We start from the raw sequence: 12,068 nt of genomic DNA, 5'->3' as shown, positions 1-12,068 counted from the left end.
TTATGAGCGCTCCGCATTTGAAGTCGTTCACTTTTTTTTTTTTTCATTTTGTTGCACACTGAATGGCGCGTTTGAGGAGATGCAAAATACGTACAATCACGATAGGCTGATTGATTGATTGATTGATTGATTGATTGATTGATTGATTGATTGATTGATTGATTGATTGATTGATTGATTGATTGATTGATTGATTTTGACTTCCCAAACCCGCACATACACTTGGCTGTGAGCGACACCATATAGCGCACAGCTCCGGGTTAATTTTGCAAAATATCCGTAAAGTTCGCCTAAATCTAAGCACGTGAGGGTTTCCGTAACCTTCCACCATCTAATGCGACCACTGCGGCCGAAAATCTATCCTCAATTTTGTTCAGCAGCAAAGAGAGAGAGAAAAAAAATAATAAAGGAATAACAGGGAGGTTAACTAGAGATTATCCCCGGTTGGCTACCCTGTACCGGGGGAGGGGTAAAGGGATGCGACAGGAGAGAGAGAGAGAGAGAAAGAGAAAAAAAAGTAAGTAAAAAAAGAAGAGAAAATCACACACACACACACACACACACACACACACACACACACACACACACACACACACACACACACACACACACACACACACACACACACACACACACACACACACACACACACACACACACACACACACACACACGCACACACACACGCACACACACACACGCAGAGAGAGAGAAAACAGAACTGTTTCTGTGGGCACTGTCACGCAGTCTGCGAAGGCGTTCTCGTGTTGCATAGTGTAAACGTTCCATCTTACGTCACACAGTGTAGAGTCACAATTTGTCACTGAGTCCAAAATTTCATAGCCACCAAGCCACGGCACAGCGGGTCGTTTCTCGAACAGCTCGCCTGAGTGGTGCGCACAACAGCGAAGCGTTGGTTCTGCTTCATTTTAAAGGTCAAAACAGTGCAAAGAGAACTCGAAAAAAAAAACAAAAACAAGAAAAACGCGTCTAAATAGATGGCAAATGTCCATCAGGTGCTTTCCTGCTTGTGCTTCACGTGCGTTGTTCAGTTTAAATTGGTCTGAGCGGGATCATTATGGCACTTGGGCGTAGGATAGATGAGCTTCTACTGTGACACTGGGTTCCATGTAGCTGAAGTGAGTGAAGTGATGCATGAATGCGTGAAAACCTGGAACTGATCCCCCCCCCCCCCCCTTTACATGCCCATTGCAGCCGTAAAAGCCGTCACTTGCGAAATTTGTCAGTGGTCTAGCACAACTCTCTTATAAAGGTAGCCAGCCCCATCCAAGAGCCATCAGACTAAAAAGACATGGACAGTAAAACAGCAGACGTGATATCCTGCTCAATACGATGCTTGCGACACGCGAAGGTGGCGATGTTGGCGCGCCCTAGCATTTTGATACCTCTCGTCAAGTTCGTCTTTTATAAACTCTGGTGAATTGCTTTCTACAGTGTTATTGTAATACGCCCTTTCATCGTGAAACGAGGCGTCTTAGCGCCAGAAACGAACTGAAAAAAAACGCAAAATAATAAATACAAAGCGGGCTTTGACTGTTAAAGAAATCCCGTCTTCCTTTCTTCGTGTTTTCTATGTGTTTGCTTCACCAGGCTTTTATGCAATCTTATCTTGCTTCGCTTTGGTGTTCAAGCTTCCCTGAGAATGTGTTGTTTCAGCAAAATTCAAGCCTTAAAATAGCAAATACCACTTGCCGCTTTTTGATAAGCCCTGCATTTACCATAGCTAGACTATGCAACCATGCAACCGACTGTGCAACCAGAGGCGCTCACTTTTTTTTAACATATTGCACAGAAGAACGTCCACTACTAGTGAATGGCTACGGGCAGTATGCATCAGCATAATTATCGAGGATCCCATACGTGCCGTAAAGATTGCTAAATAGCTCTTGCCGCCACACGTCGAAAAAACGCGACATCATACACAACTCTCAGCACAAGCAAGTAATGTCGTTTCTCATGCGTCGCTGACCCTTTAAGTCGTTACAAGTTTTTCGAGAAAACAAAAATGGCATGCAACCAGATCTCCTTGCTCCACTGATTTGAGGCAAATTGAGGTTTCAAAAGCGCGACGCACACTTAGGCGGTCACCGTTTTTTTTTTTTTTTTTTTTTTTGGGGGGGGGGGGGGGGGGGGCACTTTCTTGTCTCTTCGTTCGCACTTCAAGTAAAGCAACTCTTAATAAACCTTCTTGCGAAATCTCCCTTCGCCCGCCGTAATATTTCTTATTCGCTGCGTCGCAGCTTAAGTCGCGCTGTAAGCAACCTTCCAATCAGGTTCACTGACCTCAGTCATTTCAGGCTCTTATTCTCACGCGTAGACTCGAGGTCCCGTATATTACAAGGGCGACGACACTTAACACTGTTCGTGCTGAATTGTAAAACCTTTGCAATATGTTTCTCGCCGCGGCTTATGCGATCCCAGGTTTCAGTGAGCTTTCACCGACCGAGAAGAGCTTTCATTCGAGTTTCTTCCTTTTTATTTCTTTTTTTTTTTCTTTTTTGCGATGCTGTAAAGAATGATCTATCGCTCGGAAAGTTACTGCCTCTTTCCAACTTCTTTATTTTATGTTTCTTTTTATTTGCACCACGCCCGGTATTGCATACTCCTGTTTAAACAAAATGAAACCACGAAATTAGAAATTGTCGTGTACCCGAATGTACAAAGGGAACCAATAGGACCAGCCGTGGTATCTCAGTGGCTATGACGCTGCGCTACTGAGTTCGACGTCATCGGTTCGATCCCCACCGCGGCTACCACACTCCGATGCGGGCGAGATGCAAAATGCTCGTGCACTTAACTGCACGTCAAAGATCCCCACGTGATCAAAATTATTCTGGAGTCCCCCACCACGACATGCCTCATAATCAGATCAGGTTTAGCACGTAAGACTCTAGAATTTAATTTTTGTTTGACATCCATGCAGGTTACTCAGGCAAAAATTCGCAATTGAAGCAAAAGTTTGCCCTGATCCAGAGTTGAAGATTACCCTGCACCACCGCCTTTCCGGGGGCAGCGGCTTTACCAAAGAAACCAACTATAGACGCTAGCAGATAATACGGCGAGAACGAGTTAACCAACAACTCGAAGTGCACGAACAATGATAAGCAAGCGAGTTGCAGGGAAATCCACAATGTTGGCGAAGTTATCGGTTCGCTTTGCATAGCTCTGTGTGATGCACTCGGGTGGATTGCAACGTTTCTTTTCATGAAACTTTCTTCACCTTGCGGATTTCCGCACAATTTATTTACGCATGAAGTAGAACCAAAACTAGAAATGTAGTCGAAAATTATGCCCTGTGTGTACATTTCTGCATGCCAAGTTCATCAAAACAAAAACTCAGATAAAAATAATAATAATTAAAACGTGTCGCATATATTTGGAACACGTCTGGTTGAACGTGTGCAGCAAGCTTCAATAATATATACAAAAACGTAAAGTAAAACGAGTTGGGAACTATATACGGCTAGGTACTCGCTGTCGGTGCCAGTATGTCGTCATGTAGTGGGTACACTTCTTTTATTGTTTATCGCAATATATTGCAAAAGGCATACCCTTCAAAAAGCTGGATAGGTGCTTTCCAAGTACGCTGGACATGAAATAGTTGATGTTCTCTTATCCGATGTTCCTGTGCAGAGTTCTCGCACGGAGTTCATGTTCTATACAATCGACAAAAACTCACCGAAGAATTGCCCATTCTTAATCCGTTTTGCGGCAGCAGGCGTTTCATGATTCCGAAGAGGCAAGAAAATAGGGTGAAACTGAATTTGGCAACGCACCGAATACATTGGCTTGTGGTAGGGGTACAACAGACAGAGGAAGGACGCGGGCGTTGTATAAAGGCGAGTGCCTTCATAATAGAACGAGGAGGCATCGGCGTAGGCGGCCCGACGAGGCCATCAGACAAGAGAAACAGCGCTTCAAAGGACGCGTCAGCTTTTCTATTTGGTTCCCAATTTCATACCTCCGCTAAGTGGCACGCGCGCTGTTCCCATCTTGTATATATTTTTTCCTAAGCCTCAGTGTGGAGCGGACGATGTTGCTTCAGACATGTGCTACAATTGCATCGTCAATCGAAATAGTTGCTGATATATCCGAGTCGTACGCGGGTCTTTCGTTCCGTTATAGGTTTTGCTCCTTCCTTTGCGCCAGTTCTGCTAGTTTTACGCTTTAAATTTCAGTGCGGAACCATTCCGCTTTAAGCACTTCGGGTGCCATGTTTTTCAGTCGCAGTCAAATTGAGTTAGTTTGTCCCTTGCAGAGACAGCAAGCGTCAGTCAAGTTATCGAGAAACACCAAGCTTTAAAAAAACTCAGTGATTGGGAGCGCGTCGGTAGCGGCCAAGACTAGTAATTTAATTATACGAAAAACAAATTTAACATAGTTTAAAGGAATAGAAATATTATCTACTTCCAATATTCTACTCATGCGGGCGTTTTCCTGGCATTTCCTCCAACTCGCTTTCCATAACCTGGTTTGCACTACGATTATATAGTGATTGGTTGTTTGCCAAAGTCTTTACCGGTGCTCAGACCTTAATGTTACCGGTTGTCTATTGAACCAATTTGTCAGAACGAAGCCCAAAATGGTTATCACAAACCTAATCCTTTTATTGTCCGTCTTATAATTTTTTAGCCTGAACTTGTGCCCCTAATTTTCTCTGTAAAGTACCTCACCCTTCAACGCGCAAAAACGACCTTTATTCACTCTCTCAATTAACGCACTGAGTGGAACCTCTTGTCGAGTTCTTATGGTGCCGTAACGAATGATTACCAGGTTTGAACAGCACCGTATTCTCTACGTTTACAATAACGGGCGAGTATATACAAACATTTTAGCAAGTCATGCATGAAAGTTTCATAACCTGTACATATTGTAATACAAATCTTAAAACTGTGCCCATGTCTCGGATTTCACGTTCCGATAACAGGGATATATTGCTGTACACTGTGTCCTGGTATACAAATCATCACAAAAAAAAATGTTAGTCGCACAACCAGTGTTAAAAGTGAAATGAGCTAAAGAATCTATGAAAGCTCAAGACCATTGCGCAGGCGCGATTGTATACGGCGTTTATTGTACCCTAGTATGTAACGCCCGACACTTTACTTGACCTTTTCGTGCAGTTGTACAAATATAGGCGGGTATGGCTAGCTCATTGTCGACAGAGTTCATTCATGTCTTGATGGCACGGTAAACCTCTGGCGCGCTTTTCTCTGCGGCCTGCGTACAGAACCTGTTGCACTCGACGGCGCTGCCCGAATACAAGACGGCGGCCATCAAGAAGTCCCGCTTCATCCTCTCCCACTACGGCGCCTTCAAGACCTGCTGGGATTGGCTCATCCTAGTCGCCACGGTCTACGTCGCCGTCGTCGTGCCTTACAGTGCCTGCTTCGGCGAGATGCAGGTACGTCGTCCACGACTTCAGTTGGCATCGCGAGACAAGTGGAAGGTTCGATGTTTTTAACTGAACAATGTGAATTTGGCATTGCTGCGACTTAATGGCAGCCGATTATAAACGGCGGCGAAATCGCTAAAAGCATGTAGAGTTGTTTTCACGTCGTGGGACACAGTATCAGAGATTCGGCCGAAATTCTCCCGGGTTCTTCTTTTGCGGACCAACTCACAGTCCATACTATATGAACCGCAAGAGCCCGTGAATCCACAGATACTGCTTTACTGTGACGTCCGTCCAAGGTGCTCACAACATGACAGTCGTAACGCGCCAGTTCGGGAGCGGAAACTCGCCAGAGCTCTAAAATTCAAAATGAAGCCATTCTCGGCACTTAAATACAAAGAGCACGGAAGCACCACGAAGCATTGGGAGGATATGTACCTGGTCACATTAAACTGCTAGCCAAGGCTACGCACATTTTAAGTAAGGCAGTGTATGCACAAATGAAATAGGCTATTTCGCGCATATAAACATGTATGCAAACTTCGTGGCCTGTATCCACATTAAAGTTCTTGCTGAACATTAAAGTTCTTGCTGAACATTAAAGTTCTTGCTGTGGAAGAGTCACCATTGCAGTGTTTCTAGACATAAAGCGTGCATTTGACACAGCCAGCCACACTCACGTGCTACATGGGTTAATTCAGTTGGGCATAGTTGGCCGAAGACTGAGATGGATTGCGGAATTCTTAAGAGACTAGAAAATCTATATTGAAACTGCTGGTGGCAAAAGCACAGAGCATAAAGTGAATCAAGGCGTTCCACAAGGTAGTGTACTCAGTCCATTTTTATTTAACTGTGTTATGGCTGAATTACCCCATATCTTGCCTGCTACCTTGAATTATTCACTATATGCAGACGACTTGTGCATATGGACTTCTGACACGAGTACTCAAGCCGTTCAGCAAACGTTACAAGCTGGCCTAACAGTGATTAATGATTTTTTGAAAAGTAGAGGTATGATTATTTCACTTGAGAAAACTGCTGTACTTCCTTTTACAAGGAAGTGCCTCAAGAGATTCCAACTTGTGCTAGACTCTCAGCGTTTGCAACTTGTGCGACAACACAAGTTCTTAGGTATTATTATAGACAGACGGTTATCATGGGCTCCCCAAATAAAAGCATTAGAGGAGAAAGTCAGCTCCCTAATCAACATTCTCCGTCGATTTGTTGGAGTGAGATGGGGTAGTTCAACCTCTTCTTTATTACGCATTCACTCGGCGATCATTAGACAAAGAATAGCATACTCTGCTCCTGTACTACATGGAATATCCCGTAATCTAGAGGAAACCATTCAAAGATTAATGGCCAGAAGCCTTCGCATATGTCTTGGTGTTCCCCGTGCATCTGCCAGTGCTTTGGTAATTGCTGAGTCCCGCCAACCAACTTTTCATGCACTAAGATTTACGGAAACTTGTCGTCACTTTTTTCGTTTAGCAACACAACACGCTAATCATCCATTATGCCAAAACCTTCAAGGTAGAACCGGTGCACGCATACATGATGAAATACGGCGGTGCAAAAACTTACTACCTGCTTACGAATACTGGCCTGCATGCGCAACTCATCCCCCATGGCGACTTACAATTCCAGAAATAGTCACTTCAATTCCTGGAGTAGGTCGTAAATGTGATATGCCCGTAGTTGCGATAAAGCAATTAACTTTATCACATCTTTACACTAACTACGTAGATCGCATTCACGTATATACCGATGGATCATGCTGGAAACAAAGCTCTACATCAGCGTTTTATATACCTACATACCAAGAGAAAAAATCTTATAAGCTTTGCCAATTTACAACGTCCACAACGGCAGAACTTTACGCAATACTTTCTGCTTTACGTTACATATGTCAGCATTCAGGACCTCTTCGCTGGGTAATTCTGAGTGATTCGCAACCCTCATTGCTGAGCCTAAATGAAATCAGCTTAAGAAAAAGAAACAGCACATTGACATATGAAATACAGAAGATATATGCCACAGCGAAAGATCTGCAACATGACATAGCTTTCCAGTGGATTCCAAGTCACTGTGAAATCATAGGAAATGTAACGGCTGATCAAATGGCTCGTGAGGCTCATCAAAAGAATGAATTATCACTAGTTCCTCTAACAATGAGTGACGCGCGTTGTTTATTGAACAAACTATGCGGTAAATTGTCCAAGGAAACTTGGTTCATAAATGATGCGCAGAACTCTAGATTATGTAATATTGATCCTGGAAAAGAATTCAATATTCCGTTTAAAATTAACCGATCGGTTGAAACAACAGTACATAGGCTTCGTGTAGGCACTGCCTATACTAAAAGCTTCCTGTATAGGATAAGAAAAACTAATAGTGCTACATGCTCATGTGGAGAGGCTGAAGAAGACATAGAACACCTTCTTCTACGCTGTAAAAAACATGACGCTTCCCGTAAGAAGCTTTCAGAAAAACTACGTGGCTTGGACAGACGACCACTATCCATAGGAAAAATTTTGGGTACATGGCCTACAGAAAAACAACAAAACATCGCTGCGCGCGCCTTGGTACAATTTTTGCAGGAATCAAAAATATCACAAGAATACTGAGTCGGATATTAGTTATTGCTGGTATTGTTATTATTAGCAGGCACTCTTGATTACATGTTTACTGTGTCTTCGTGTTCATGTGGCATTTGTGTCTGCGCACAAGACTGTTGTAATTAGAGCACGGCATTCAAGAGGGACCTAATTCGCAAGTGCCCAACATCATCTTTGTGAACTTGGTTTTGAGAACATTTATGCTTTGTGAACTCATGTGTTGTGTGTGAACACTTCAGTTTTGTGAGTATTTATGTTATGTGAACTCTTTTGTAGTGCTAACATTTACTTATATTTCAGTTAGGATTTTCTACGTGAACGTTCGTACATGTGTTTTGTGAGTTTTGTGAGTTATATGAGTTTTGACAACATTCTGAGGACAACTATCATGCAAGAGAAGAGGAGTAGCCGGCGCCACATATAGGCACCAACCTCTCCTTAAATACATTTAATTAAAAAAAAAGTTCTTGCGCTAGAACTGTTTGCAAGACACAGGGGCAGAATTCACAAAGCTTCTCCTTTATAAGTGTTGTTTGCCATTAATCGGGCGCCTGTGCTTCTAATGTGTCTGGCTCTAATACATAAAGTATAATATAATCTAATAATATGTAATTTCTAGCTTAACAACGTTTCGTCAACGCGGACTCAGATAACCAAGTACATTCTGTGAACATCCTAAAAGCGAAAGTATAGGTTCCGCATCTACCGGAATGCACCGTGCAGCTTCGGGCTGCATTCGAGAGGGCGGTAACTTTTTCTTTCAAGACCTTCGCTTAGGTCAGTGTCTTGAGAAAAGGCACCCGTGGACTTCCCCACACACCGTTTGAGTCCCGCAGCGTATCCACAGCAACGCTCCGGCCTTGGCCTTATTCTCGCAGAGCCACACCGTGCAGCAGCAGCAGCGGCGGATGGCTCTGATGGCGGCGGGCCTGAACGAGAGCTCGCTGCTCGAGCTGGTCGCCAGCTTAAACGGCAGCACAGGGGCGGCCGCGGGTGTTGGCGGTGGTGTCCCGGCGGGGAGTGCGCTGCCGCCGCCAGCCGCGGAGCCGCAGCTGGACGGCAACAGGACAATCATCTCCGACGTCATCGTCGAGGCCATGTTCATCATCGGTACGTCAGGCTGCGCATGCGCCCAACGTATTTTGTTTGTCTGTTTGTTTTTGTTTGTTTGCTTTTGTTTGCTTGTTTGTTTTTTACGAACTGTTGTTTACGAACGAAAAATAGCACTGAGAGAGAATAATATATTTATTTTCACGGCTCGAGACCAATTTGGAGAAGGAAATAAGGGAAAACGAAATCGGGCTAAGCGTTGGCTCGCTAAGCTTCAGATGCGAAACTCCATATTAAATAGGTGAAGCGTAAACTCGGAAAGGCTCATCGGTCGCGTCGTCTGCTCGGCGCTTCCTGTCCGACGGATGATGGGTCCGGTTCACGATTCTCCGTTCGCGGGGCCGGTCGAGCGTCAATGTTAACGCAAGCGCGCGCACGCACACACACACGCACACACACACACACGCACACACACACACGCACACACACACCCGCACGCACACACGCACGCACACACACACACACGCACGCACACACACACACACACACACACACACACACACACACACACACACACACACACACACACACACACACACACACACACACACACACACACACACACACACACACTAAAACGGGGACATCGAAAGAGGTACAGAAAACACAACTGCACTGTGGTGTCCAAGATGTATGCGTCTTTGTCTCTGCCTTTCGTGCGCTGTTCTTTCTTGTTTTGTTTTGTTTCTTTGCTCACAAAACACGTTATTTTACTGCGTGGTTTTAGAAATTACGTGCTCGGAAACAAAGTTAGGAATGGTGGGAGAACTGCAAGGAGGGCGCTATCAGTAGTCCAAGATAGCTGCCTTCTGCTAATCAGTTCCATCTATTTCGGGGATATTGTTATGTACATGAAAGGTCAAAATATACTATAGTAAATAACAGTGGCAGCTGCTGCTAATCACGTGAAAGAATTGAAGATGTCGTACATAAAGGCTAATGAAATAGAAAACACATCAAGTTTCAACGTAAAAAAAAAACAATAAATTTATTAAAAGTTTAGCATTTGAACTTTAAACACATAACATGAGAGAATGTAGCTCGAGAAAAGCAGGCTGGTATGGTCAAAACGAAGCTTTAATAGCTCCTAAAGTTCAAACAGGACTTCAGCTTGATTCTGTTAAGATCGACTGAAGCATACATCAGTACAGTGCTTAGCGCACAGCTGTACGGTATTCACTGCTACTGCCTGGTCTGCAAACTGAATTGTCTTCACGCGCCTTAACTCTGGCAGCGTTTGTGCGGTGTTCTTGCAAGTCTGAAACTAGTTTCTGCCTTTCATTTTTGATGTCAGATTGGTCAATATGGGGAAGTTGTCGAGCAGGTACAAAAGCTTCGTTTAGTTTTTCTTTCTCGACGTTGTTGCGACCAATGCTTCTCAGCTTATGAAGGAGGAGAGAAAGAAAAGGTACGAAGTTCAACCAGATGCACGTCCGATTTGCTACGTCCTACGCAGGGGAAAAGAACGAAAGAAAACTAAGGAAGGAAAGAAAGGGGAAAGAGGCACTAGCAGTGCGAATATGTGGACTGCCCATCCCGCCTACAATCAGTCACAGTGGACCAGTTGATTTCATAAACTGCACTAAAGCCCGCGTTGCTTCGTGAGCCTATATCTCAGCCGAAGAGAATTTAGCAACCAAGACTAAAATGGCCCACAGGCACTATATTTAAGACTACTACAAACAAACACTTATCCCGCACCAAGAAGACTAACAAATATTCTAACACACAGTGTGCAGACTGCAATACACCACTTGATTTAGAACACATGCTCCTGGTCGTGCAACCGAACCAACGAAAATTTCACCAAGGATCGGGACAGCCTAAAGGTAGCAATTCGCAGACCGGACCTGACCGGGCAACTATGGGCCATCCAGCAACCCCACGACGCGGCCAAAAGGCTCTGCCTGCCGGTCCCAACGTGGGAGCAGCCCACTTTGTGAGGGAACTCACAACTTCCAGGACCAAATAAATGGTTTCCTTCCTTCCTTCGTGAGCCTACGACGCATGGATCATGTACCAAGGACACTTGTCTCAAACCATGGTCTACGATCTAGCCACTTTAACACAGCCCGAAGACGTCACGCTCAACTACCCCCCATAACGATAACAAAAACTTGGAGTATACGCTTAAGCTTCGCCTTTAAGAGTGAAACGCGATAGCGTTATTGGATGCCGTTGACGCCGACACCGACACCGTGTTTTCTGCGACATGGGGCCCGATCAAAACTTAGAAATGCTCGGTTTTCAACATTCCCCTCAATGTTGCCTAGAACCAATGTACAGCGAAACACCATCAGAATTGTAGGACGCTTAAGCTTCGCCTTTAATAGTGGAACGCGATAGCATTCAAAGATTCCTGGCTGCTTATCAGGCTTTTTTCTTGCATATTCAAATTACAATCCGACGCTATCCCGTCTGTAAGTTGTGGTTAAGTCGTACTTTACGATTTTTCTGACAGATTTTACTTTGAGAAATTCAATTTTTGTTCACTAACGCCTTGCGCCACGCGAAGGGCCCGCCCAGTCGGGGTGGTTCGGGATGATGTGGTTCGGCATGATTATTATGCGCTGAGGTCGTCGCCGGATTTTCTGCGACACGGGGCCCTTAACGCTATCGCGTTAAAAACACAGTTCGTCTTTGATCGTCTCTTCACAAATGCACGAGTCAGACGGGAACGTGTCTGTCATCCCAATAGGGAATAAGTAGGCTTTCGTAAAAGCAACTCCTAATCAGAAGCGGCACAGTAAAGTTGCACCACAGCGGGAAAGTGGCGACAGGAACGTTTGCAACTGCCTCTCAGCTTAGCTGACTGTTGGTGTAGTGTGTACGTAAGGAAAGTTAGCAGTGTTGTCGGCAAAAATTTTCAGGGTAACATTAATGTGGTGAGGGAGCACGGTTGACATACTTGTGGTTATGTTCGT

At 44.6% G+C, this 12,068-nt stretch overlaps 1 protein-coding gene across 1 annotated transcript in view; it reads left to right on the top strand.

The window, feature by feature from the left end:
• The window catches only part of LOC119434434 (potassium voltage-gated channel subfamily H member 8-like), an 81,326-nt gene that overhangs the window by 29,391 nt on the left and 39,867 nt on the right, over window positions 1-12,068 (top strand). Inside the window, exons 5-6 of the mRNA XM_037701588.2 lie at window positions 5,252-5,425; window positions 8,913-9,144. Coding sequence (XP_037557516.1) covers window positions 5,252-5,425; window positions 8,913-9,144 — 406 coding nt within the window. The remainder of the gene's footprint in view (window positions 1-5,251; window positions 5,426-8,912; window positions 9,145-12,068) is intronic.

The sequence above is a fragment of the Dermacentor silvarum genome, unplaced genomic scaffold (assembly GCF_013339745.2).
Source record: "Dermacentor silvarum isolate Dsil-2018 unplaced genomic scaffold, BIME_Dsil_1.4 Seq1069, whole genome shotgun sequence".
NCBI classification, from domain to species: domain Eukaryota; kingdom Metazoa; phylum Arthropoda; class Arachnida; order Ixodida; family Ixodidae; genus Dermacentor; species Dermacentor silvarum.
Note: the sequence above shows the minus strand (reverse complement) of the source record. Positions and strands in the feature narration are given on the sequence as shown.